General features: G+C 69.1%; 3 protein-coding genes across 4 annotated transcripts; 1 reads left to right on the top strand and 2 right to left on the bottom strand.

Annotated features, from left to right (window-relative positions):
- The first annotated feature begins 222 nt into the window (after positions 1 to 222).
- Positions 223 to 6,922, top strand: NR1D1 (nuclear receptor subfamily 1 group D member 1). Its single transcript, XM_058857941.1, has 8 exons — positions 223 to 424; positions 3,021 to 3,362; positions 3,451 to 3,539; positions 3,622 to 3,766; positions 4,400 to 4,863; positions 5,021 to 5,206; positions 5,940 to 6,150; positions 6,428 to 6,922. The coding sequence occupies exons 1-8, from the start codon at positions 238 to 240 to the stop codon at positions 6,625 to 6,627; spliced, it is 1,824 nt and encodes a 607-aa protein (XP_058713924.1). The 5' UTR covers positions 223 to 237; the 3' UTR covers positions 6,628 to 6,922.
- A 173-nt stretch (positions 6,923 to 7,095) lies between these two features.
- Positions 7,096 to 8,054, bottom strand: LOC131588697 (uncharacterized). Its single transcript, XM_058857620.1, has 2 exons — positions 7,674 to 8,054; positions 7,096 to 7,533 (listed from the first exon to the last, which is right to left on the bottom strand). The coding sequence occupies exons 1-2, from the start codon at positions 8,052 to 8,054 to the stop codon at positions 7,096 to 7,098; spliced, it is 819 nt and encodes a 272-aa protein (XP_058713603.1).
- Positions 8,055 to 9,597: 1,543 nt separating this feature from the next.
- Positions 9,598 to 22,505, bottom strand: THRA (thyroid hormone receptor alpha). 2 transcript variants are annotated; one of them, XM_058857942.1, is made up of 10 exons: positions 22,349 to 22,505; positions 16,960 to 17,005; positions 15,655 to 15,874; positions 14,400 to 14,461; positions 12,638 to 12,738; positions 12,410 to 12,557; positions 11,852 to 12,057; positions 11,099 to 11,245; positions 10,742 to 11,000; positions 9,598 to 9,977 (listed from the first exon to the last, which is right to left on the bottom strand). In XM_058857942.1, the coding sequence occupies exons 3-10, from the start codon at positions 15,705 to 15,707 to the stop codon at positions 9,727 to 9,729; spliced, it is 1,227 nt and encodes a 408-aa protein (XP_058713925.1). In that variant the 5' UTR covers positions 15,708 to 15,874; positions 16,960 to 17,005; positions 22,349 to 22,505; the 3' UTR covers positions 9,598 to 9,726. The 2 variants fall into 2 exon arrangements, with proteins under 2 accessions (XP_058713925.1, XP_058713926.1); XM_058857943.1 differs by having other exon boundaries at positions 16,960 to 17,008; positions 22,349 to 22,496.
- Positions 22,506 to 25,765: the final 3,260 nt, after the last annotated feature.

Below are 25,765 nucleotides of genomic sequence, written 5' to 3'. Positions count from 1 at the left end.
AGCGCGGGGGACAGTGCAGCGCCCGGGGGTTCCCAGAGCAGGGACAACGCTGTGCTGCGTGACGGGGCACCCCGTGCCCCCGGTGCGGGGACCAGCGCGGGCACCGGTCCCCGCGGTCCGTCGGGCGGCCCCGGTGCGGGGGTCCCCGCCGAGCCCGGGCTCCCTGGCGGCGGCGCGGGGCCGGGGCCGCCGGCGGAAAGTGTGTCACTGGGGCACGAGGCTGTCCCCGGGAATCACATGGGGGAGGCGGCGGCGCCGCGTGCGGCCCAGTGCGCAGCCGCGGCCGGTGCGGGGGGCGGCGGGGCGGGCGGCGGGCGCACAACAGCCCGCACCGGGCGGCGGCGCGGCACGGCTCGGCGCGGCTCCGCTCCGGGAGGCTCACGGGGCCGGGACAGGATGGCGGCCCCCGAGGCCGGCAGCACAGGTCAGTGCCCCGCCGGAGCCCCCCACCCCCGGGACCACCGTGCGGGCACCGGCACCGGTCCCCAGCACCGGAGCGGATCGGGGGGCAGCGCCCCGGGACCGCGGCGAGGGGCTGCGTGTTGAAACCGCGAGTTGGAGGGGTCCGGACACCGGGACCGAGGGGTCCCGCACGCCCGACCGGGCTGGATGCGCACCGGGACCGCGTCCCGGAACGGGGCTCCGTCCTACCGGGACCGGGGGTCCTGCAGAGCGGGGTAAGGCTCGGACAGCGGGGCCGGGGTGTCCCCGGGAGGAGGGTAGGGAGGGCTGCGCGCCGGTACCGGGAGTCTTGCACACCGGGGAGATGTGAACACCGGCACGGGGGTGCTCCGGTGGTCGGGGCAGAAGGGATGGAGACCGGACCGGGGTGTCCCGAACGCCGGGGAGTGCTGGACGCGGGGGTAGGAAGGTTGAGAACAGGGATCGGTGTTCCCGGGCGTTCTGGGCAGCGGGACCGGAGGGGAGCGCGGCGGCACCCGGGTGTTCCAGAGACCGGGACCTAGGATTCCCGAACGCCGGAGAGTGCTGGACGCAGGGGGGTAGGACGGGTGAGAACCGGGATTGTTGTCCCCTGGACAGCGAAAGCGGAGGGGACTGAAATGAGTCCGGAGCAGCGGGACCGGGGTGTCCCAGGAACCGGGACCGCAGGGCAGAGCACAGGGATCGGTGTGTCCCGAGCGGCGGGACCGGTCAGGGCGGCCGAAGGGGATTGCGGCGGCACCGGGGTGTCCCTATCAGCGGCACCGGGGCCACGGGGAGCAGGCAGCCCGTGGACGGCCGAGGCGGTGCCGCGCGTGTCGGGGCTCCCCGCGCACCGGGAGGGACGGAGGGGGGACCGGAGGCGGTGCCCCCCCCTCCCCCGTGTCCACCCCCCCGCACGTGTCCCCCTCCCCGCCGCTGCCACGTGCGGAGTTTGTTTTCCCCGCAGCCCCGCCCCGCCCCCTCCCATTGGTCGGCACATGACATCAGCGATGACGTCACGCACGGATCTGGGGACGCCGCCGTTCATTGGGGGGGGGCAGCCCTGTCTCCGGGGCAACGAGAAGGGGCGGGGCGGAGTTTGGCCAATGAGAGGGAGGGGGGCGTGGTAAAGCGTGAAGGGGCGGGGTCTAGGGGGGCCACGTGCGGCTGGAGCACGTGGGGCGGCGGCGTGAGGCCGCCTGAGCTCGGGGGGGGCTGCGGGGAGCCTGCTTGGGGGGGTTCCCTCTGTTTTGGGGTCAAAAAAGTTTCTCTCGCTCTGGGGAAAGCCCTTAGGGGGAATCCCCACACCCCAAAACGTAAAATGGGTGTCCCGAGGCTTTGGGGTGTGGGGATCCCCCAATTATTTTGGTGTCTTAGCAGCGGGGGGTCCCCAGAATAAGCTGCCCTGGAGGTGGGACCCACTGTCCCCAATTCAGTGACCCCCTTTGGAGGCGGTTCAGTGAGGGGGGATGGTGACAAGCTGGCTCTGGCGCGTGGCATCTGTGCCAGCAGCACCGTGTGCGGCGGGAGACACATGGCCCTGGTGATCCCGTGTGTCCCCGACATCACCATCCACGTGTCCCAGCCCGGAGACGTGTCCCGGTGCTGCTGTCCCTGCCCCGTGAGTGGGGTGACAACGCCTGTGACTTCAGCCAGGGGCCACGCGTGTGTCCGTCCCCCCATGCTGCTCCCCACTTTCGGGGGTCCTCACACAGCTGCTCAGTCCTGCAGTGGGGACGAAGCCCCCGAGCTGGGCTGGGGAGGGCTGCGCTGGGAGCATCCCGGTGCCATGGGGGGGCTGCACAGGGAGCACCCCAGTGTCGCAGGGGGCTGCATCATGGGGGGCTGCGCCGTGGGACTTCCCGGGAGCTGTGGGGCGGCAGCCCGGCTGTGCTGCGGGCACGGAGCCAGGAACTGCAGGAGTGTAACTCCTGTGACCTCCTGATTTCACCTCTCCAGAGGGTTCCCAGCCCACATTCCTCCTGCAGGCAATTCCGGGGTGCCCTGCCCGTGTCCCCAGCCGGCACGCACCCGGATAAACCCGGCTGTCCCCGTCCCACGTGGGGCCGTCGCCCGTGGCGGCCGGTGGGTGCGGTGCCTGACTCAGGGTGGGCGGCACACGTGCGGCGCAGCGGGATATCCGTGGATCCGGGATGCATCCGGGCTGCTTCCCTGGAGACCCCACCCCGCGTGGGACTGTGATTCCCTTCTAGGGGGCTTCCCTCCCCCTCACCCCCCCGGGGCTGGGGGAGGCTGAGCCTGCTGTAGCTCAGTACATAAGCAGCCCGCCGGGATGCCCATGGATCCGGGATGCACCCGGGATGCTTCCCTATGGATCCCACTCCACCTGCGGCTGCAATCCCTCTCCAAGGGGTTTCCCCCTCCAAGGAGTTTCCCCCTCCTCAGCTGGGAGAGGCTGAGCCTGGCACAGCTCAGTGCACGTGTGGCTGCGCGGGATGCCCATGGATCCTCACTGCCGATGGATTCGGGGTGCTTCCCTTGGCATCCCACCCACCTCCGGAGGTTCCCACTTCCATGAGGCGGGGGAGGCTGAGCCCGGCACAGCTCGGTGCATGAGTGGCTCCTTCTCTCTGCAGGTGGGGTGATCAGCTACGTGGGCTCCAGCGGCGCCTCTCCCACCCGCACCAGCCCCGTGTCCCTCTGCAGCGACAGCTCCAACGGCAGCTCCCAGTCGGGCTCGCAGCCCTTCCCCACCTACTTCCCACCGTCACCCACCGGCTCCCTCCAGGATTCCCGCGCCTATGGTGGAGCCACGCTGGCCCCCCATGAAGACGGTTCCCCTTCCTCCTCCTCCTCATCCTCCTCCTCCACCTCCTCTTCCTCGTACGGCTCCTCGGTGAATTTCCCCGGGGTGCAGCCGGTCCCCGCGGACGAGCGGCGCCGCAGCTCGCCAAGCAAAGCCGGCAGCACCGTCACGAGTGAGTGGGGCTGGCGGGGGGGTGGCGGGTGGTCTCCCCACCCCGCGGCAGGCACCCCTGGACCCCGCTGACCCCCACCCCCCCGCAGAGCTCAACGGCATGGTGCTGCTCTGCAAGGTCTGCGGGGACGTCGCCTCCGGCTTCCACTACGGCGTCCACGCCTGCGAGGGCTGCAAGGTAGAGATGGGGCCGGGGATCGGGCACGGAGCCCCTGTCACACTGAAGGGACCCCCGGTGATTCCTCCCCCTCGCCCTGCAGGGCTTCTTCCGCCGCAGCATCCAGCAGAACATCCAGTACAAGAAGTGCCTCAAGAACGAGAACTGCTCTATCGTCCGCATCAACCGCAACCGCTGCCAGCAGTGCCGCTTCAAGAAGTGCCTGCTGGTCGGCATGTCCCGTGATGGTGAGCTCGGAGGGACCCCGGTGACGTCCTGAGCTGGGGATTCCCTCTGGGGATGGGATTCCCCGTGCCCAGGCAGCTGGTCCGTTCTGGGGATGTATCCAGGGCTGTACATCCCCTTTGGAGCTGGGTCCCCCTGCCTGTGCTGGGTGCTGTGCCTGTCCCCAAGGATGTGTCCCCCCTTCCTGAGACCTCCCCTGTATGTGGGGCTGCGTGTCCCTTCCAACACCGGGTGCCCTGTGCCCAGAGCTGCATGTCCCCTCCCGGGATGGGTCCTCCATGGCCAGGGCTGTGTATCCCCTCCCACAAAGGGTCCCCCAACATCGAGGCTATCTGTGCCTTCCTTGAATGCATTTCCCCCGTGCTCCGGTCCCTACATCCCCCCTCGGGATGGGTATCCCTCTGTTCAGTGTTCTGTGTCCCTTCCAGGACCGGGTCTTCACATTTTTAAGGCTGCATGTCCCTTCCTGGGATGAGTTCCTCCCGTGCTCAGGGCTGTGCATCCCCTCCAAGCCTGGGGGAGGGATGCAGCCCCGCTCCCATTAGCCCCTGTCCCCTCATGGTGCAGGTCTGGGGGGGCCAGGGTGGGGGTCACCGTGCCACTGATTCCCCCCTAACACCACTGTCCCCCCCCAGCCGTGCGCTTCGGGCGCATCCCCAAGCGGGAGAAGCAGCGGATGCTGGCGGAGATGCAGAGCGCCATGGGCGGCATGGCCAGTGCCCCACCGCCGATGCCGGGGCCCGGCGAGGGTCCCGCCGCGGGCGGGGGCCGTGCGCCGCCCCCCGGCCCCCCACCGCTCGCCCCCCCCGCCTGCTTCTCGCAGTTCCCGCAGCAGCTGACACCGCCCCGCTCGCCCAGCCCCGGGGGGGCCACCGAGGATGTCATCGCGCAGGTGGCCAAGGCCCACAAGGAGATCTTCATCTACGCGCACGACAAGCTGGGACCCCCTCCCGCCTGTGACAGCGGTCTTCTGCGCTGGGACGCGCCCCCCGCCTGGGCTCCTGGCCCCCCCGAGCCCCGGCTGTGCCCCGCCGCTTACCCCGAGCCCCCGGCCCCGCGGGGGTGCCCCTGGCCCCGCGGCCCCAAGGACGTCCTGCCGGTGAGCGCCCGGGGGCTCCCGCTCCCCCCCCGGTTATTTTTAGCCGTTAATCACATTAATCCCCCCCGTTGTCGGTGCTCCCCCCCTTGTGTGGCAGCAAGAGCCCCGCAGAGCCCGGGGGAGTCCCCGGTGCCCGCTGACCCCTGGTCACCCGCAGGCGTGCCCCATGAACAGCCACGTGCCCGGCCGCAGCGGGCGCTCCGTGCAGGAAATCTGGGAGGATTTCTCCCTCAGCTTCACCCCCGCCGTCCGCGAGGTCGTTGAGTTCGCCAAGCACATTCCCGGCTTCCAGGCGCTCTCCCAGCACGACCAGGTCACCCTGCTCAAGGCTGGCACCTTTGAGGTACGTCCCGGAATGGCGAGGGCTCGATGGAGGGCACGGTGCCCCACAGACTGACAGGATGCCCCGTGGAGTCCCAGAGCATGGGCACAGTGGCTCAGAGCACGGCAGCAGTCCCGTGGCATTGCAGTGCCCCACATTTGGGAGCCAGAGCACTCATGGCATTGCGTGGTGCCTCACAGCACTGCAGTGCCCCACATTTGGGATCTGTGGCACAGAGCACAGTGTCATGGCACAGTGCCCTGTGGACTGGCACGGAGCCCTGCAGCACTGCAGTGCTTCACAAATAGGAGTTGTGGCATGCAGCACAGTGCTCCTGGCATTACACAGTGCCCCATGGCACTGCAGTGCCACACTTTTGGGAGCTGTGGCGCGGAGCATCCCTGGCATGGCATGGCACCGCACATTTTGGAACCACGGACCGACACAAAACCTTGTGGCATTGCCCCGTGTCCCATGGCATTGTAACGCCCCACATTTGGGAGCTGTGGCATGAAACACAGTGCCCTTGGCATCACACAGTACCCATGGCATGGTACCCCACATTTGGTGGTCACAGTATGGATCACGGAGCCCCATGGAATGGCACAATGCCCTTGGCATTGTCTGGTGCCCCATGGCACGGCAATGCCCCACATTCAGGAGCCGTGGCACAAAGACAGGTGTCCCTGGCATGAAGTGCAGCTCCCGTGGCTCTGCCTGGTGCCCCGTTCCATATCCTGCCCCACTCCCACAGGTGCTGATGGTTCGCTTCGCGTCGCTGTTCGACGTGAAGGAGCAGACGGTGACGTTCATGAGCCGCACGCGGTACGGGCTGGAGGAGCTGTGGGCCATGGGCATGGGCGACCTCCTCGGGGCCATGTTCGACTTCAGCGAGAAGCTCAGCGCCCTTGAGCTCAGTGATGAGGAGCTGGGGCTTTTCACCGCCGTTGTCCTTGTCTCGGCAGGTGGGCACGGGAGGGTTTGAGGAGTTTTGAGGGGAATTGAGGAGTTTGGGGCTGAGGTCAGAAGAGCTTGGAAAAGGATTGAGGGGTTTTGGGCTGGGATCAGGGGATTAGGGGGGAGTTTGGGGCATTCAGGGATGGGGTGACACTGAGGTGGTGTCAGAGGAATATCAGGGGGTTCAGTGCTGGGATTGGGGTGATGCTGGGGTGGGATCACAGGGTTTTGGGGCTGGAACTGGGGTGTCTCCTCCCCTGCCCCTGACCCCCCTGTCCTCCACAGACCGCTCGGGCATGGAGGACACGGCATCAGTGGAGCAGCTGCAGGAGACGCTGCTGCGGGCCCTGCGCGCCCTCGTGCTGAAGACGCGCCCGGCCGAGACCTCGCGCTTCACCAAACTGCTGCTGAAGCTGCCGGACCTGCGCACCCTCAACAACCTCCACTCCGAGAAGCTGCTCTCCTTCCGCATCGACGCCCAGTAGTGCCCCCCGGACCCCCCCCGGACCCCCCCGCGCACCCCTGTACATACACCACAGCGGGGGGACACACAGACTTCCCCCTCTCCCCCCCGGGGCAGCACCGACCCCGTGGCGCCCGTTGGACTCGCAGGGATTCACCCCAAGGTGGGCGCCAGGATGCTGGGACCCCCCACCCCAAATCGGGCACCGCCCCCACGGCTCCGCTGGCAGCGCCGGGGGGTCCCCTCACCCCGACACCCCCGTTCTGGCGGCCGGGGGTGGGACGCAGAGGCCGGATCCAGCCGCGCTGGGGAGTGGGTCGGGGGGGTGGGGTGGGGTGGGGTTTGGTTGGTTGGTTTTTTTTTCATCATATATTTATTACATAAATATATAGTAAAATAGACCAGCAACAATTACCATAAAAATATCTTTCTTTAAAATCCTGACCAAAACACAAAAGGGTTTAAAATCGCACGTCACAGACTGTGATTGTCACGGGGGCTCCGCGGCCCCCCCGGCCCGCGCCCCTACATTCAGCGACGCCGGCCGCGGCCCCCCCGGCATCCTGCATAGTGGGGGACCCCTGGTGTGGGGCACACCGAGCCGGGCCGTGCCGGGGCTGTGCTGGGCCAGGTGCCGGCCGGGCTCGACGCCCGCGGGCAGGGGCAGCTCCGGGAGCCATGAGGTATGTGCTTGGGGGGGTGGGCGAGGGGCGCGGGGACGGGGGACGCGGGGCGGGGGTGGCCCGGGGGAGGTGGCGCAGGGGTGGGGGGCACCGGTGTGGCCCCCCGGGACCGACGCTGGATGCTGGACGTGCGATGGCGACGCGAGACGGAGACGCGGGGACGGCCCGGGAGGGGCACGGGGAGGGTGGGGGGAGTACAGGGTTGGGGGGGGCGTGCGGGGGGCAGCGGGTGAGGGGGGGCCGGGCTGAGCCCCCCACCCCGGGACAAGCTGCCCCGTGTGGCCGCTCGGGGGGTGGGGGGGTCACGGCGGGGGCTGATTAAGACACGTCCCGCGACGGCGCTGCCGTGTGGCGGCGGGAGCGCGCGGTGTCACACGGAGTGTACGTGGGGACACGGCACCGGCACGGCCACGACATGGCACGGCCACGGCACCGGCACGGCCACGACATGGCACGGCCACGGCACCGGCACAGCCACGGCACCGGCACGGCCACGGCACCGCGCCATCATTGCACCAACAGGAGTTGCCATGGCACTGACACGGCACGGCCACGGCGCCGACACGCGTGGCCGTGGCACCGGCGCTGACACGGCACAGCCACCGCGCTGGCACAACGCCCAGCACGCGTGGCCACGGCACCGGCACGGCCACGGCACCACCGGCATCCCCCGGGTGCCGCGGCCCCAGCCGTGGCCCGAAGGCACGTGTTGGGGCCGGTGCTGCCGGGGGTGGGGGGCGAACCCCCCGAGCCCTGCGCCCCCCATTGCGGGCGTTAGTGTTCGGCTCCTATTGCACCGCCCGCAGCCGGTGCTGCCGGGACCCCCGAGCCGGGCACCCGGGGTTTAAGACATTTTGCACCAAGGTCAAATCCGGCGCTGGTACTTGGGGCTGGGGGCAGGCGCCCCCACACCCAGGGCACCCTGGGGTGCCACAGCCCCGCTGTGCCCCCCAACCCAGCTGCAGGGGGTCTGGCGGGGTCCCCCGACACGACCCCCATGGTTGGGGGAGTCTGGGGTGTGGGGGGAGCCCAGCCCGGCCCCCTGTGCCTGTGGGGGGACGTGTCTGGTGTTGGGATTTTCTGCTTTTAAACGACCCGTAAAAAGATTTTTTTTTTAATTACAAAAATTATATATTTTATATATATTTATATATATATATATATATATATATTAGCTTAGGTGGGCCCGGCCTGCCTCGCCGGCCCCCCCCGGCCCGCACCCCCCCTCGGCCTCCGCCTGAGGTAAGAAAAAATTCACAAACCTAAATTTGGGGGGGGGGGGGCGGAAAAAGGTGATAAAACCATTCCCGGGTGCCCCCTTGCAGCTGTGCCCCCCCCCCCACAAAGCCCCCTGTGGGACTCCCCCTGCCGGCCCCCACCTCAGCCCGGCCCCCCCGGGAGCATCGGGGGGGCGGTTGGGGGGTGCAGCCCCCCCAAAGTGCTGCTGCCGGGGGGCTGGGGCAGTAGTGCAGTGGGGGGTCCCGGGGGGGCACCCACCGCCCCCCCTGCCGGTGCCTCCGGGGCCTTTGCAACTCCTGACGGACACGACAAAACCCACGAGGACGAGGGGAAAAACAACAAAAAAAAAAAGGACAACGAAAAAGTTGGGGGGGGTTGGGGGGGGGGGAGTGGCCCCCTCCCCCCCAGTGTCCTGCAGCGCCCACCATCCGCGGCGCTTGGCACAAAATCATCTCCTCTCAGCCCAAAAAAGACAAGAGAACCCCCAAAACCCCAAATCTGGCCCCAAATTTGGGGATAAGGGGGGCACACAGGGGTATCACCCCAGCCGGGGCAGACCCAGTGGGCTGGGGGGGGGTCCACCAGCCCTGCACCCCAATGGGCTGGGGTCCCCCCTCGCCACCCCTGTGCCCCCCCTGTGCCCCCACCCTGCTGTGGGGGGGAGTCCTGGCCCCCACCTTGCTATGGGGGGGTCCTGGCCCTCACCCCACTATGGGGGATGGGGGTTCCAGCCCCTGCCCTGCTATGTGGGGGGGGTCCTGGCCCCCACCCCAGCCCCCCAAATTGCTGCCCGGCCAAAAGTGCATATGGCCACGGCCCCCCGGCCGGGGCAGCCTCTCCCTGTGCAGCCCAGAGCCCCCTCCTCTCCTCCCTGCTCTTCCTCCTCCTCCTCCTCCTCCTCCTCCTCCTTCCAAAGTGCAGTTAGTTTAATATTTTAGCCTCTCAGGGAGGGAAATAAATGCTTAAAAAATAATAATCTACGAAGAGAAGGACAATAAAGGGAACGCTCGACCGTCGGGGCCCTTCCCTGTGCAAACAAACAAAATTCGTCAAGTCCTGGGGCGGGGGGGATGGCTGTTGGGGGGCACAGCAGGACCCCCACCCTGGGCACAGCATCCCCTTGTCCTTACAGGGGGATGAGAAAGATTTTGGGGGGGCCAGAGCGGGGTTGGGGGGGCACAGGGTGGGGGGTGTCAGCCCTACACCTCCTGGTCCTCGAAGACCTCGAGGAAGAGGGGGGGGAAGAGCTCGGTGGGACACTCCACCTTCATGTGCAGGAAGCGGCTGGCGTGGCAGGCGCCGATCATCCGCAGATCCGTCACCTTCATCAGCAGCTTGGGCCAGAAGTGGGGAATGTTGTGTTTGCGGTAGTTGATGTAGTGCTCAAAGGCCAGCAGATACGTCTCCTGGCACTTCTCGATCTTCTCCACGCAGATCAGCCCCGTCCGGTCTGCGGGAAGCAGGGAACAGTCAGGGGATTGTGGAATCTCAGAATGGTTTGTGCGGGAAGGGACGTTAAAGCTCCTCCAGTGCCACCCCTGCCATGGGCAGGGACACTTTCCACTAGCCCAGGTTGCTCCAAGCCCCATCCAACCTGGCCTTGGACGCTTCCAGGGATGGGGCAGCCACAGCTGCTCTGGACAACCTGTGCCAGGGCCTCACCAACCTCAGAGGAGGGAATTTTTTCCATGTACCCCATCACCATCTCCCCTTTTTAGTTTAAACCTCTGCTTGTTGTCCTGGCATTCTCTGCCCATGGAAGAGTCCCTCTCCCAGTCCAGCACCTGCAGGGATTGTCCCTCTCACAGGGCTGAGTGTCCCACCCAGTGTCCCCCTGGGTTTTGGGGTGCTCACCCCCCAGACCCACATCAGCCTGGCAGGGGTCCCCAGGGGACCAAGAGGCTCAGCCTGTGCTCCTGGGTACCCAGGACTGGGGTGCTCACCTCATGCTCCTGGGACCCCTCCCAGCTTGGCACAGCTGCCTGAAGTTCTGGGAATTGGGGTGCCCACCCCAAATCCCCCCAAAATCCAGGGGTGCAAAGTTTCCTACCCAAACCACTCTGAAGATGTTGGGGGGCTCTGAGAATCGGGGTGCCCACCCAACACACCCCCAGGACAGGGAGAGCTCTGAGCATCGGGGTGCCCACCCAACACAACATCCTCTGACTCCCTGGGCGCTGGGGTGCCCACCCCATTCCACCCATCACCCATTACCTGAGGACATGAGCAGCACAGCCTGGAGCAGGGCCACCTCGGTGTCATCCAGGTTGAAGGCAGAGAGGGACTTGCCCAGGTCGAAGATGGCATCGGAGACGACGCCGAGGCCGCCGTTCTTGAGCTGCTCGCGTTTCACTGCCATCTCCCCGCTCAGCGTCAGCGTCTCGCTCTCGGGGTCGTAGCGCACGGCCGCCCGCAGCGACATGATCTCCATGCAGCACCCCTTCAGCAGGATGATCTGGTCCTCACAAGGCAGCTGGGGGGACAAGGGAGCAGTTTTGGGGGGGGTTTGGTGTGACTCAGAGCCTGGGCAGATCGCCCCAGAACCTCCCAAACTCCCCAGCCCGCCGTTACCTCTGAAAACATGGGCAGTTTTTTGGCAAAGTCGACCACGCGGGTGATGGCCGGGGTGATGATTTTTGTAAACTCACTGAACGCCTCCAGGTCGACTTTGTCCCCGTCGGGCATGGAGGCCATGGGGGACTGGCCGATGTCCTCAGGCTGTGGGGGACACGGTGGGGTTGGGGATGTGATGTCACCGTGTGCCCCCTGGGACCACCATGGTGGCACTGGGGATGGCGGTGTGACCACGTCACCCCTGGGACCCCCACAGCAGATGGGACATTGAGGGGTGCAGCGTGACTGTGTCACCCTCTGGGACCCCCATGGTGGGCAGCAGTGTTGGGGGTGCGGTGTCATCCTGTTCCCGCTCCCTGGGACCCCGGGGGGGCCGTGATGTGACCCTGCTCCCCCGTGAGGTCCCTGTGTCACCGGGAACAGTTGTGGCAGGGCTGGTGCAGCAGCCAGGAGAGGGAGCTGTGTGACAGGGACAGTGACAGGGCCAGTGGCAGGGCTGGGGCCACCCGCGGGCACAGCTGTCCCCTTCGGTCACTGCTCACCCCTGAACCCTTTGGGGGTGACCAGCTCAAGGACACTGAGCGATGTCCCAACCCCCCTCGACTGCCCAAGGACACCGGTGACATCCCAAAGCCTGGCACTGCCACCGTGTGTGTGCTGAGGGTGCGAGTGCTCAGCAGATCCCAGTGGGGCTGGGGGCAGGGTGGGGGGCTGGGATGGTGACAGAGTCCCTCTGCTGCATCCCCTCACCAGGAATTTCCGCTTCTGCTTCCAGTGGCTGCCCTGGGCATTGGTGCTGCGGTGGGCTTCTGTCACAACATGGATCAGCTCCCACTCCTCGGCGCTGGGGTTGGGGCGGTGCTGCAGGGACTTGATCATCTCCTCCTTCCGCCGCCGCTCCCGGTTCTCCTCGATCAGCTTCCGCTTGGCTACCCGCTTCGAGTCATCCAGCACCACTGCCGGGACCCCCAGCATCAGCCGGGACCCCCCACCCATGCACCCCACAGCCGCAGCACAGCACCCCATGGTCACCCCCCGGCCTCCTCCTGTGGCTGCTCTGGGCACCCCAACTCGCCCCATAGCACCAGGCCCCCAGCCCAGCTCCCAGAAACCCCCCAATGTCATCTGGGACCCCCCCCATCAGCTAGGACCCCCCCCATTCATGCATCTCTGCCCACCATGTACCGCAGCACAGCACCTGACATCCCACCCTGGTCCTGCAGCTGATCTGGGTACCCCAATGTGCCCCAGGGTGCTGGGACCCCAACCTGCCCCACCAGCCGAGCCCCCCCGTGCCCCCCAACTCACGGTCCATGGCCATGCCCACGGAGATGCACTTCTTGAAGCGGCAGAGCTGGCACTGGTTGCGGGTGATCTTGTCGATGACGCAGCACCCATCGTATTTGCAGGAGTAGGTGGGGTGCAGGTTCTTCTGGATGGTCCGACGGAAAAATCCCTGGGGAGGGCACAGGGGGTGAGACCGTGAGCCCTGCTGAGCCCCCCGGAGCCCCACAAGCCCCCCCTGCCCCAACTCACCTTGCAGCCCTCACAGGTGATGCAGCGGTAGTGGTAACCGGTGGCCTTGTCCCCGCACACCACACACTGTTCATCTTTGTCCAGGTAACTAGGGATGTACCCTGTGGGGACCCCCGAGTCAGGGCACCCCAGGGCACCCCAGGGCAGGGCCCCCCACAGCTGGGACTCGTGGGGTGCTCCATGACAGGAATTCCCATGACAGACTTCCAGAGCACCCCGTGACAGAAATTCCCATGTCAGGGACCCCTGGAGTGCTCTATGGCAGGGTAACCCCAGGGTACCCCAAATCAGGGACCCCCAGAGAACTCCATGGCAGGGTAACACCAGGGCACCCCAAATCAGGGACCCCTGGAGCACCCTGTACCACTGACCTTCCCACACCCCCCCCATTGGGGCCCCCCAGGGCCCTGACTCAGGGACCCCCTTGCACACCCCACATCAGAGACCCTTGGCATGCACCATGAGGGACCCTCCTCACACCCCCCATGCCAGGGATGCCCAGCACACCCTCCCTTCTCTGTGCCTCAGTTTCCCCTCTGTCTGCACCCACCACTGTCTGCCCTGCCACTGCCCATGCCCCGGCACGGGAAGGGTTAACGCTGGGGTGTGTGGGGGGTGCCTGAGCCCCCCGCACCAATAAAGCCCCCATTATCCCATTATCCGGCCGGGGACCGGCAGCGGGGGGGTCCCCGTCCCCCTGGCACACAAAGACCCACTGTCCCCGCCGTTGTCCGGGGTCCCCCTGCCTGGCAGCCCCAGGGACCAGCCCCCCACCACCAACAGCACAGGGAAACTGAGGCACGGATCATCCATGATGCACGGGGTGGTCCCCAGCACCCTGGGCTCCTCGTGTCCCCCCAGGAGCCCACCCTCGTGTTTTGGGGGTGCTGGAAGTGGGAATCCCTGAGGGATGGGAGAGATGGGGAGGGGGCTGGATGCCCGGGTCCCCCCCCCTGTAGAGAGCAGCCATAATTCGGGGGGGTGTCCCCAGCACCCACCCGGGACCCCACAAACCCAGGTGAGGGGACCCCTCGAGCACACTCCGGCGCTCTGCAGGTGCGGGGTGTGGGGGTCCCCGGGTGTTCCCTCCCTCACGGAGCGGGGCGGGTGCAGGGGATGGGCGGGACTGGACGGGTTCCCCCCGGCCCCCCCCGCCAGGTCCCGCCGGCGCCGGCCGCTCCCCGCCGGGGAATGGGGCAGGGCGGGGGGCAGCGCCCGCGGGGCCCCCCTTATCGCCCACCCCAGGGCGCTGCCGCCCCGATAGCACCGCCCCGACCCACGGGGCACCGACGGGGACGTGGGGGACCTGGGACCCCGGGAGACCCGGCAGGGGTGTGGGGTGCGGGGGGGGACTCTGGGGCGGGACAGGGGCACCTCGGGCTGGCCACCAGGGACGGGGGGTGTCCGTGGGACCCTGGCAACGAGACGGAGTTCCTGGGGTGCCCACAGGGGACAAGGGGTGTCCGTGACGCTCTGGGGAGCCCAGTCGAGACCTGGGGTTTCCGGGGGATACTGGGGTGCACGGACAGAGGAATCCTGGGGTGCCCATGGGGGACAAGGGGTGTCCATAGACTTTGGGGGACCCAGGTGAGACACGACGTGTCCAGGAGACCCCGGCAAGGACTCGGGGCCCCCAGGGTGGCCCCCAGGACACGGGGTGCCTGCAGAACATGGCGAGGACATTTAGCGAGGTGTTTGGGTGACCCGGGGGGGGGCCATGGGGTGCCCGGGGGAGTTCAGCGGGTGCCGCGGGTCCCCGTACCTGACATGCTGCTCTTCACCAAACATTGGCTGCTCTTTCTTTTGCGCTTCCCATCCAGCCACCTGCGGGAGCCGGGGGGGAACAGGCTGGGAGAGTGCTCACGGATTCCCGCTGTCCCCCCCCCAAATTTCCAGCAGATCCCCAAAATCCCTCTCGGACCCCCTTCTTTGCGGGGAAGGGGGCAGCCCCCGCCCGGCGATGTCACAGGTGGGGTCGGGCCCTGCGGTGCGGGATGGGGGGGGTAGGAGAGGGCCCTGGGGACCCCCGAACTAGAACACCCCAGCCGGGACCCCCCCTCCGGGACACGGCACCGCCCCGGGGGGGCTGGGACCGGGCGGGGAGGGGGGAGGTGAGGGAGGGGAAGGGGAAGGGAAAGGGTGGCGGGTGGGGGAGGGGAAGGGAAAGGGTGGGGGGGTGGGGGAGGGGCGGGGAAGGTTGGGGGAGGGGCGGGTGGGGGAGGGGCTCATTCACAGTCAAAGACAAAATGTCCTTTTGGCTGAGCGGGGAAGTGACGTCATCGGGGGCTCAGCCAATGACGGGCGGCGGGGGTCCGCGCGCGCCCGTCCCCGCGGGGGGGGGGGCCCCGAGGCTGCGGGGATCGGCACCTGCGGGGGGGGGCGGGGGAGCGCCCCCAGGACCCCCACATCCCCCCCGGGGGGCTCCAACCCAAGGTGACCCCGGACCGCCACCCCCCCACCGGGGGCCCGAAACAGCCCCGGGCGTGGGGAGCGAGGGGTCTCCGTGGGGAGGGGGCGGCTGGGAGTGCCACGAGTGGGGACGTGTGGGCTCGGGGTAACAGTGGCACCTGGGCATGGACACACCTGGTGACGTGTGGGGTGCAGGGGAGACACCCAGGACGTGAGCACACGTGGGGATACCCAGAACGTGAGGGCACATAGGGACACTGGGGACATGGGGGGTACGGGGATGCACAGGACATGGGGACACCCAGGTTGGGAACACGCGTGGGGACATAGCGGGTGGACAGGGACGCGGTGGGCACAGGGACACACAAGGGACACCTAGGACATGGGACACACAGGGACATGGGATACCCAGGGCATGGGCAGTGCAGGGATGCATGGGGACACCCTGGGCTCGAGGACACAAGGGACACAGTGGGCACAGGGGTGCAGCAGGTACGGGGACACTTGGGGACACAGAGGGCACAGCCAGGCGCAGGCCACGCAGGGACACTCCAGGCGCGGTGCCACACGTGTCCCCCGCATGTCCCCGTGCTGGGGTGGGGGCTCACCGGGTGTCCTCTGGCTCCGACAGCGGGTCCAGGGTGCTGGGCTTCTGTTCCATTCACCGCAATTCCATCAAGGAGCGCTCAGCACCGACCGAGGGGGCTCCGGCGCCACGCGGGGGCCACGGCGGGGTGGCCACGGCGGGGCGGCCACGGCGGGGGGCTACGCCGCGCACCCCATGGTGCCCCTCAGTGCTCAGCACCGCGCAGCATCCCGGGCCGGACCCTGCGGGACAGCGGCGTCAGCCCGGACCTCCGGCAGGGGGAAAGGGGACACGGACGGGAACCCCAGGGAGGGGTGTGAAGCCATGGGGTGCCCCCAGGAGCTGCGGCCACCGGGGAGGGCTGGGTGTGAGTGTGCAGGAACGTGTGGAGCGTGCAAGGGCGCCCAGGGCTGGGCGAGGGCACCAGGGACGTGCGAGAACACAAGGAGGGAGCGACGTGCAGGGTGTGTGCGACAGCACCGGGGCTGGGCCAGAGGGCACAGCGGGGTGAGAGTGTGCACAGCGGGGTGAGAGTGTGCACAGCGGGGTGACAGTGTGCACAGCGGGGTGACAGTGTGCACAGCGGGGTGAGAGTGCAGAGGTGTGCAAAGCTGTGAGAGCATTAAGGGAATCAGAGAGTGTGCAGGGTTGTGGGAGAGCATGCAGAGACGTACAAGACTGTGCACAGGTGTGCAAGTGTGTGTACAGGTGTGCCACGCTGTGAGAGAGCATGCACACAAGTGTGCAGGGCACGTGGGAGCGCGTGCACAGGTGTGCAAGAGAATGTACGGGTGTGCAAGAGCGTGCACAGGTGTGTGAGAGCGTGTATGGGTGTGCAAGAGCATGCACAGGTGTGCGAAGCTGTGGCAGCACAGGTGTGTAAGAGATGTGTTCAGGGTTGTGCAAGAGCACACACAGGTGTGTGCAGAGGTGTGCAAGGCTGTGTGAGTGTGCACAGGTGTGTGCAGAGGTGTGCAAGGCTGTGTGAGTGTGCACAGGTGTGGGTGGGTGTGCAAAAGCACACGCAGGGTTCAAGGCTGTGTGAGAACATGCCCAGGGCTGTGAGCGTGCAGCAAAGCACAAACACACACAGGGAGCGCCCCCGACCTTTGGGGCGGGGCTGGGGGGGCTCCCCAAGAGGTCGGGGGAGCCCGGTGGGGAGGGGGTGCAGAGGGCAGTCCCTCACCACCCAGGGAAGCCCCTCGGGAGCTGCGCTCGGGAGCCAGGCTGAGCCCTGAACACCCCCAAATCTGGGGCTGGGGGTGACTCTTGGTGAGGGGGGCGTCCTATGGGGTGGGGGTGACTTATGGGGTAGGTGGCGACTTACGGGGTGGGGGGCGCCGGGGGTCCAGGAGATCCCTCCTCTGCGAGCTCTGCTGTGGCAAAGACACGTTGTAGGGGGTGTCAGGGCAGGGACAGCACCGCGGGGCACCCCCCGACCCCCCCCCGGCCCCCCGTGACGGGGACACCGAAGCACGACGGCGGCAGCACCCCCGGCTCTCGGTGCCCACCCCGTTCCACATCCCACGGATAACCAGCACCCATCCAGCGCCACGGTACGATGGGGGGCCCTGCTCACAAACCCCCCCCCGTGACCCCCCGGTGACCCTCCCGGCTCGGAGGGGTGTGAGGGGCGCGGGGGGCCTCAGCCCGCGCCGGGGGGGACACGGGGGGGCCGCGGCGGGCGCGGTGCCCAGCCCCGGGCTCCTCCGCTCCGCGCGGGGACAGCAGAAAGTAGGTCACGTTTGTCTTGGCCGCCACAGAAATTCCTCCGGCGGATTTAAAACGCGGCGGACGGGGCTGGAGCCCCCCCCGCTCCGACACCCCCACGCTACGGGGCGCCCCGGCAGGCTCCCCTTGTTGCTGCCCCCCCTCCAGCCGAGGACACCCTGACCGGCGAGGGATGGGGGGTAAGGGATGCTGCACCCATGGGTGCACAGAGCACCCCGAGCCGCACGGGGGGAGGTTGGCACGAGGGGTCCCCCAGAACGCCTGAGGAGGGGGCGTCGCCTGCACCAGCCTCTTCAGGGAAACTGAGGCACCGCACCGCATCCCAGCACCCCGGGGTACACTCCCCGCCTCGGGGGGCTCATGAGGCCTGGGCGCCCCTCGCCGCAGCCTCAGGCCGGGTTTGGGGCCGGCAGTACCTATAGAGCCGGGGGCTGCAGCAAATGTTTGTTCCATATGGGAACGGCGCGCGGAGAACTTCCAAGTATAGGCACTGGCAGGGATCCAGAGCTGCGCGGCCCCCGCCGGGCACCGGCCCCCCCGCCGCCCCCCGCCCCTCTCCCGCGGGACCCCGCTCGCCGGCAGAGCCCCGACACGCTCGGTGCATGTGTGGGGCTCGGGGTGCATCGACGTCGCGGTGAAACCACTGTTGGGTGGAATATGGGGTGTCCCCAAAGCCACTGTGGTGTGGGTGGGCTCGGCAACCCCGCCTCAGTTTCCCCATTGAGGTGGCCTGGCGGGTGCAGCCCCAAACGAGAGAGGCTCAGCCGGGGGGCAGCGGCGTTAGGTCGGGGTTCGCCACCCCAGCGAGACCCCAGCAGCCCCCTGACACCCCCGGCATCACCGGCACCCTGGGATCACCCGGCGGAGCCTGCGGTGCCGCTCCAGGAACCGTCACTCGAGGAATCCCGGGCGCGCTGGGGCGGCCCAGACAGACAGACACGGGAGGCGGCTCTTCTCCTCCTCTTCCTCCTCCTCCTCCTCCTCCAGCGGGACACGTGTGATGAGCGCAGTCAGGTCTCAGCCCACCCTGCGCCGCCGGCACCCAAACCTGCGCGTCCCACCTGCAGCACCAGGTGCTGGGTGGGAGCGGGGTGGCAGCCAGCGGGAGCCCCCCCGGCGCCCCCCCAGCCCAGCCCCACGCCCAGGGGAGCGTTTCTGCTGAGTCGGGTGGTTGCAGGCGGCTGAAAACAACCCGGGGGCAAAGTCCGGGGCTGGGCCGACGGCGGGAGCCACCTCGCCCTAGTGGGGGCACCCAGCAGCCCGCTCCCCACAGACCCCACCCCCGGAGACCCCCGGAACGGGGACCCCAGACAATGGGGACGCCCTTCCACACAGGCACTGACCGCCTCGGCGCAGCCGGACGTGGGTGCGGGACACCGGGGCCGCCCCAGGGGGCCACTGCCGTGTCCCTGCCCCCCAGCACAGATGGGCTCCGGGGGTCCCAGCACCCCCCCCCCCCCCCAGCCCAGCTGCCAGCCGGGTCAGAGAGGTGAGGGCCTAAGCGCTTTAGCCACGGTGCCAATTAGTGTGATTAGCACGAGCTGGGGGCAGGGCAGACCCGCGGCCACCGATGCCCGGCCATGCGGGCACCGGGACAGTGTCATCGCGGGCGCTGCGGCATCACGGTGGGCACCAGGGCAGCTTCTTGGTGGGCACTGGGGCAGCATCACGGTGGGCACCAGCGTGGTACAGATCCGCCACCGCCGCCTGAAGAAGCCTGGCCGCAGCGGCTGGCAGGACCGTGCCACGGGAGTGTGGCCAGGCACAGGGCACCTGCCGTGCCACGGCTGGCAGCACCCGGCACGCGCCGATGCCCGCGTTTGAGGCTGTGCCAAGTGCCACACGCGTGTCTGCGTCTGGAGCTGCGCGCTCATCGCACACACACCTGTGCCAGTGTCCAGCGCACCGTGCCCGGGGCCGCGCGGTGCCCGGTGCCGTGGGCACGTGTGGCAGTGGGGACAGCGAGCTGCACTGTGCTGTGCTGTGCAGGGAAGGCTGCAGGAATCCCAGGCATGCGCAGCAGCTGGGCAGCCCCAGCAAGGGGGATGCCACGGGCCTGACATCAGGGCAGCCCACCCAGTGCCACGGGAGCCCTGCGTGGTGCCCCCTCCCCACACATGTGGGGTGTGGGCTGTGCTGTGGCAGAGGATGGCTGAGCCTGGGTTCGTGTTCTCCCTGTAGCTTGCGGCTCAGAGAAGCCACCACTCGGACAACGGCTGGTGGCTGCAGGGCTGGTGACCTGTCCCGACACTGACTGGGCAACCAGTGCTGTGGCCTTGAGCCTCCAATGGGTCCTGTGTCCGACGGGTCCTGCATCACCACCGTGGGGACCTGCAGCATGACCTGCCCCCGGCCCCGCAGCCCCCACAAACCCCACAGGACTCCCAATAACACCACATCCAACCAAGGCCACACCGGCCGGCTCCGTCCTGCAGTCTGAGCGTTCAGCTGTGCCTCCCTTTCCTCATCCCACCTCAGTTTCCCATCCCACCGGAGCTGCCCGGCAGAGCCATACTCCCATATCCCCAGCGCTGTGTCCCCTGTGCCAGCACGCAGGATCTGCCTCATCCCTGTGTCACTGCTTGTCCAGGCCACGAAGGTCATCCAGGAGGGACCCCCGAGCACCTGGTGTGTGCTGGGTGTGCCCAGTCTCAGCCCTTTGGGGTGGCTGCGGGCCCCGAGCCCCGCGGGGTGCCCCTGGCCCCAGGAGGTGTGCCGGGACGCCAGGAGCTATTCTCAGCCCTTGGCACAGCATGGGACGTTTCTAAATCGGGGGCTCCGGTTCACGTGCACGGGGACGGGGGTGGGGGGGCTCCTGGGTCCCCTCCCCGCGGGACCCTGCTTGAAGGAGGGAGGAGGCCGCCACGAGGTGTCCAGTGCGGGCACCGATAAGGGGACACAGGGACAGGCACCGGGACATGGGAACGGGCACCGGGACACAGCACCGAGACCGCCCGTGGGAGCCCGTCCCCCCCCTGAGAAGGGGACACGGGGGACAGTCCTCGCCGTTTGCCTGCAGTCACCCGACCCTGTCCGAGGGTCTGCAGCACGGGGGACATCCCGAACGGCACCGCCCCTGGGGGCCCGACCCCGCTGAGCCCCCCGCCCGCATCCAGCCTGAGCGGGGCCCTGGGAGCGTAGCCCGCGCCCGCCTTCGCCTACACCGCATCCCCCCCTTCTCCTCCTCCTCTTCCCCCCCAGTCCGGAGGGGGACCCAGGCGTCCGGCCCCGCCCCCACGCACCAGCGGCTGCGCGGGGTCCGGCGGGGCCGGGGGTCCGCGGGATGGGACCCCAGGGGCGTCCCCGCCGCTGCTTCAGTCTCTGCCGCCCCGGGAATGCGCTAGCGGGGAGAGGAGCCGAGCCGGGAGGGGGGGTCCCACTTCCTGCAGCCGCCGCCCGTCAGGAGGGGTCCGGGGTGCGCCCGCAGCCCCCCCAGTCCCTGCGGAGCAGGGTGCGGGACACGGGGCGTGTACGGCCCACGCTCCCCCCTCCGGGAACCCGTCCGCGGGACGACCACGCCGCGGGCCCGCGAAGGTCACGGCGGCGGGAGGGTAAGGGGTGCCGGGGAGAACCCCCACGCGAGGATCCCGCTCCGCGAGGCGCGGGGTCCGCACCATTGCGGGGGGCACATGCAGCCGCACGGCACTGCCGTGGGGAGGGGGGGACGAGCCGCGCCCCCACCCTGCGCCAAGACCCCCGGGCAGGGGAGCCCCCCCAAACCGGTTCCACCGGGGTTTGCCCGCGCCCCACGGCAGTCACAGCCCCCCTAGAGCTCCAAGGGAGCTGCGGGGGTCCCCGGTGCCGTCGGGGGTCAGGCAGGGTGAAGCGCAGCTCGGCCTCCCGGTGCGGCTCCCGGTGCCGGTGGCAGCCCCCGGCGGGGGGGTCACGGCTGAAGGTCGCGGTCCCGGGGTGACCTTGGCCGTGGCGCGCGCCCGCCCGCCCCTGCCTCAGTTTCCCCGCATCGCACAGTGGGGACGCGCCAAGAGTCCGGTTGGGACCGCATCCCTAACCCCGGCGGAGACACCGGACCGGGGGCAGGATCCGCCCCCACCCCGGGGTTGGTGTGAGGGACACCCCGCGGGACCACGGGGCGCCGTGGAGAGGGGAGCTCCCGCCACGCCCCGCGCCCCGCTCAGAGCGAAGCCTGTGGTGCGGGGCTTGAGCCCCCCCCTTCGCCCCGCCGCACCGGGGACGCCCCCCCGTTGCCCCCGCCCTAACCGGGAGCGGCCGAACCGCCCCCCCCGCCCCCCCCCGCGCTCTGCTCTCGGCGCAAAAAAAAAAAAAAAAAAAAGAATTAAAAAAATATTTTAAAATTTTAAAAATAAAAAAAAATCGCAGCATTCCTGCCGCCCTGCGGGGTGGGTGTGGGGGAGCGGCCACAGGGGCCCCTAAAGCTTTCACGGATACCCCACGGCGCCGTCACGGCCCGGCCGTCCACGGTTCCCCCCCCCTCCCGCCGCGACAGGGCCACGGCCTGCCCACGGCCCGGCCCCGCGACCTGCCCACGGCGCGGCCCCGCGCCCATCACCGCAGAGCCACGCCGCGGCCCGGACCCCGCCACGCCGCCACGCCACGGCCACGGGGGGGCCGCGGGGCCGGGGGGCCACAGCCGGGGGGGGGCTGCCCCCGTGGCGTGGCGTGGTGGGCGGGGGGCAGCGCCGTGCCCCGCATGCAGCAGCGGAGGGTGCGGTGGGGGTGGGGGGCGCGGTGCCCCCCCACCCCCGCCCCCACGGGGGAACGCGGCCCCCCCGCCCCACGCCAAACGCCCGGATTTTCCAAGAAAAAAAAAAAAATCTTTCCCCGTGTTTTTTCCTGGCGGTTCGCGGCCCCCGAGCCCTCCGCGGGTCCCCAGCCTCCCGACACGATCGCCCCTCACCCCCCTATTCCACGCACCGAACTGCGCCCGTGCTCAGCCGGGGGGGCCCGGGGGGGCGGCGGTAAACAACCGGGGGGCGGCGGGGCCGGGGGGGCCGCTCGGGCCGTACCTGGGGGCGACGGCGGCGGGCGCGGAGCGGCGGTGCGGGGTGCGGAGCGGGGCTCGGAGCGGCGGTGCGGGGCGCGGAGCGGAGCGGAGCGGGGCGCAGCGGCGGCGGCGGCGGCGGCGGACGAACGGAGCTGGCTCCTCCCTCTCCCGGCCCCGCCGCCCGCCCGCTCCGCTCCGCCGCGGCCGCAGCCCCCTCCGCCGGCCGCAGCCGCTCCCTGCACCCGCCGCGCCCGGCCCCGCGTGGGGACCCACGGGGGAGCGGCGGGGTCCGGGCGTACCGTGGGAGGGTGACCCCGGGATGGGGAGCGCAGGACACGGGGATCACGGGGTGGGGACGGTGGCCGTGGCCCGGGTGTGCGATGGGAACCCTGACGGTGCCCACGGGGATGTGGTGACAGCGACAACGAGGACGGGGGGTGGTGAACACAGGGTGGGGGGCTGCGGGCGGGGGGGGGCTAGGGGGAGGTGCCCACGGGGGTTGGGGACGGTGCCCTCAGGGTCCCCGGGATGGTGCCCGTGGGGGGTTGAAGCTGGTGCCCACAGGAGTTTGGGACGGTGCTCACGGGGATGTCGTGACAGTGACAACGGGGACGGGGCATGGCGACCCCAGCGCGGGGGGCTGTACCGAAAGGGGACCGGAGGCAGCACCCAGGGAGGCCCAGGGGGATGCCCGTGGCAGTGTGGGGATGGTGCCCACAGGGACTGGGAACAGCACCCACGGGGATGCTGTGACAGTGACAACCTGGTGTCCACGAGGTCAGGGGACGGCACCCGCAGGGAGCTGGGGACCACGGGCATGCTGTGATAGCGACAGTGGGGAGTGGGGAGGCTGCCCACAGGATTTGGGGACAGCACCCAGGAGGGGCTGGGACGGTGCCCTCGCTGGGTGGCGGTGGGGTGGAGTTGATGCTCATGGCAGTTCTGGGACGGTCCCTACGGGGATTAGTGACAGTGCCCACGGGGCAGGGGCATCTCCACACCCCGGGGTGCCCAGCCCGGCCCGGGGAGGGACAAACACCAGACACGGGGGTCCCACCCAGATCCGCACCGCCCCGGGCAGGATCCGGCCCCGCAGGACACCCGCACGTCGGGGGGCCCTGCCCCTGCGCCCCCCGGGGGATGTGTGGCACTGGGGAGGACGGGGGCCGCACCCTGCTGTGGGGCCGGAGCCGGAGCTGCTGTGGGGCCAGGGATGGCGGCGTGCACAGGGAGCCCGGGGGGACCGCTGGGGAGGGCGCTGAGGGTCGCCCCCCGGAGCCCCCCGACCCGCCCGTGCCACCCCACCCCCTTCCCAGCAGTCCCTGCTCCCAGCCCCCCCTTTTCCTCCCCGGACTACACGTCCCGTCATGCCCGGGCTTAAAGCCGCTCTGCCGCCCCCCCGCCCACCCCCGCCCGGCGCCCCGCAGCTCGGCCCCGGGACCCCCGGGGGGTTCAGCCTGGCCGCCCCCCACCCCCCAGCCCCATGGGTACCCCTCTCCCTAGACTGCACAGGCGGTCCTGCGGTGACACCCAGGGACGAGGGGGATGGGGGTCTCCGGGGCATGAAGGCTTCTAGGAGAGGAGGGTCCCCAAGGGATGAAGGTTTCCTTGGGAGGGGTGTACCCAGGGGATGGTTTCCCATACTCGGGGAGCGCGGGCAACACCCAGGGAAGGGGGGGGTGGGTCCCCAAGGGCCAGCGGCTCTCAGGGCACGGGGCTGCTGAGAATGGGAACAACAAGGGGACAGCTCTACCCGGGGAACGGGGGTCCCCAGGGGATGGTGGTTCCCAGGGATGGTGGTCCCCAGGTAATGAGAGTTCCCCACCAGGGGATGGTGGTCCCCAGGGGATGGGGGTACCCAGAACATGGAGGAGAGTGACACCTGGGACTGCTGGTGGGTGTCCCCACAGACCCCGATGGACTCCTGGACCTCCTGCTGCCCCTGATCGCCCATGGGCTGTGTTCCCCATAGCCCACATCGATCCTCTGGTCCCCGTGTCACCCTGGGGTCCTCATGCGCATGGCTGGCGGTCCCAGCGTGGCGGGCCAGCAGCAGCGTGACGGCCCCCCCGTCCCTCCCCGCCTGTTCCGTACACTTTATCCTCAGCAAACACGGCACGGCCACGGCCCCCCGCGACCGTCTGCCCGCGATAAGGCTGTGGCCGAGCTTGCCTGCCCCCAGCCCATGGGGCTCGGCCACCTCAACACCACAACATGTCCCCAGATCCCCCTGCCGGAGGCTGCCTGGCTTCCCAGTGGGAAACTGAGGCAGGGTTGGAGTTCGCCTGTGGCCCCTCTGGAACGTGGACAGGCACCTCTCACACTCATCACCAGCTCCCCGTCTCCTGTCAGGTGTCCCCAGTGCCACTACAGATCTCTCTGCACTGCCCCAGCAGGGTGGGGACCCCGTGCTCTGTGGCAGACCCTGATCCGGCGGGGATTTTGGGTTTAGAGGGGCCGTGCTGTTCTCGGGGCGCAGGCAGTCGGCCGGAACATGCTCATTAAAATTCATCCTGCTGCTCTGCGGCACAGACACTAAATATAGCCCCAAGTCAGCAGTGGTGCCCCCCCGGACCCCCAGGAAAGGGGATGACACCAGGCACCTCCATCCCCAGCATTGGACACCCCCGGGGGGCGCGGCACCCGCTATCAGCCGGGGGCTCCGGATGGCCCCATGGGGGTGCCCCCCTGCCCCGGATCAGCTCCTTCACACCCCACCAAACACCAGTCACCAGCCATGTGCCCCCCAGCAGGATGCGGCATCAGAGGTCCCAGCCATCCCGGTGACCCCGTGGGAAGGGGAAGCCCCCCACGCTGGCCCCCGCTCGCCCCTCTCCTGCCCCCGGCGCTGGGAACGGCCCCAACCCCTTCCGGCCCCCCCGGCCCCGGGCCGGAGGCAGGCAGCTGTGCCGGGGCGCCCTGCCAAGGCGCCGAAGCCTCGACGCCTTCCCCCCACCCGGCCGCCCCCGCGGCGCCCCGGGGAGCTGCGACCCCCCGAACACCCCCTGCCACCCCCCCAGGGCCAGCACCCCCTGCCCCCAGAGTCTGGGAGCGCTGTGCCAGAGGGGAGTCCAGCAGGGCTCCTCCGAGCCCCTCCTGCCTGGGGACCCCCGTGGTGTCTGTTCCCCCGCCAGCTGTGGGAAGTGGGCCCCCCCTGCACAGGAAATCCCTCCTCACGGACAGGGCTCCCCCCCGGCGGACCCCCCCGCTGCCGGGGCCCCTCGCCGGCTGGGCAGCCGCTCGCCCGCCTAATCCCGGCCCCGGCACGGGGGGATTTGCTGCGCCCCGGCCCCATGAATGATTAACCGGGGAATTAAGGGGCCGCGAAGCCCCCCCGCCCCCCCGAGCACTGGGGGCAGTGGGTGACTGAGCTCTCACCCCAGCCCCCTGGGGGCCTTCGCCCTGCTCTTGAGCCTCGGGGGCTCCCCTGGGGAGTTCT

The sequence above is a fragment of the Poecile atricapillus genome, chromosome 27, assembly GCF_030490865.1.
Source record: "Poecile atricapillus isolate bPoeAtr1 chromosome 27, bPoeAtr1.hap1, whole genome shotgun sequence".
Classification (NCBI taxonomy): Eukaryota; Metazoa; Chordata; class Aves; order Passeriformes; family Paridae; genus Poecile; species Poecile atricapillus.
This window is presented reverse-complemented; position numbering and strand designations above follow the sequence as displayed.

Excerpts from the sequence above, each read along its gene's own strand:
- NR1D1 (XM_058857941.1), top strand. The coding sequence starts at position 238 with ATGGGGGAGGCGGCGGCGCCGCGTGCGGCCCAGTGCGCAGCCGCGGCC. Across the intron at positions 425-3,020 it reads CCCCGAGGCCGGCAGCACAG|GTGGGGTGATCAGCTACGTG; the intron begins GTCAGTGCCCCG and ends TTCTCTCTGCAG. Across the intron at positions 3,363-3,450 it reads AGCCGGCAGCACCGTCACGA|AGCTCAACGGCATGGTGCTG; the intron begins GTGAGTGGGGCT and ends ACCCCCCCGCAG.
- THRA (XM_058857942.1), bottom strand. The coding sequence starts at position 15,707 with ATGGAACAGAAGCCCAGCACCCTGGACCCGCTGTCGGAGCCAGAGGAC. Across the intron at positions 14,462-15,654 it reads TCGGAGCCAGAGGACACCCG|GTGGCTGGATGGGAAGCGCA; the intron begins GTGAGCCCCCAC and ends CGGCTCCCGCAG. Across the intron at positions 12,058-12,409 it reads CGTGGGCATGGCCATGGACC|TGGTGCTGGATGACTCGAAG; the intron begins GTGAGTTGGGGG and ends GGGTCCCGGCAG.
- LOC131588697 (XM_058857620.1), bottom strand. The coding sequence starts at position 8,054 with ATGGGGGGCGCAGGGCTCGGGGGGTTCGCCCCCCACCCCCGGCAGCAC. Across the intron at positions 7,534-7,673 it reads TGCCGGTGCCGTGTCCCCAC|CCCGGCCCCCCCTCACCCGC; the intron begins GTACACTCCGTG and ends TGGGGGGCTCAG.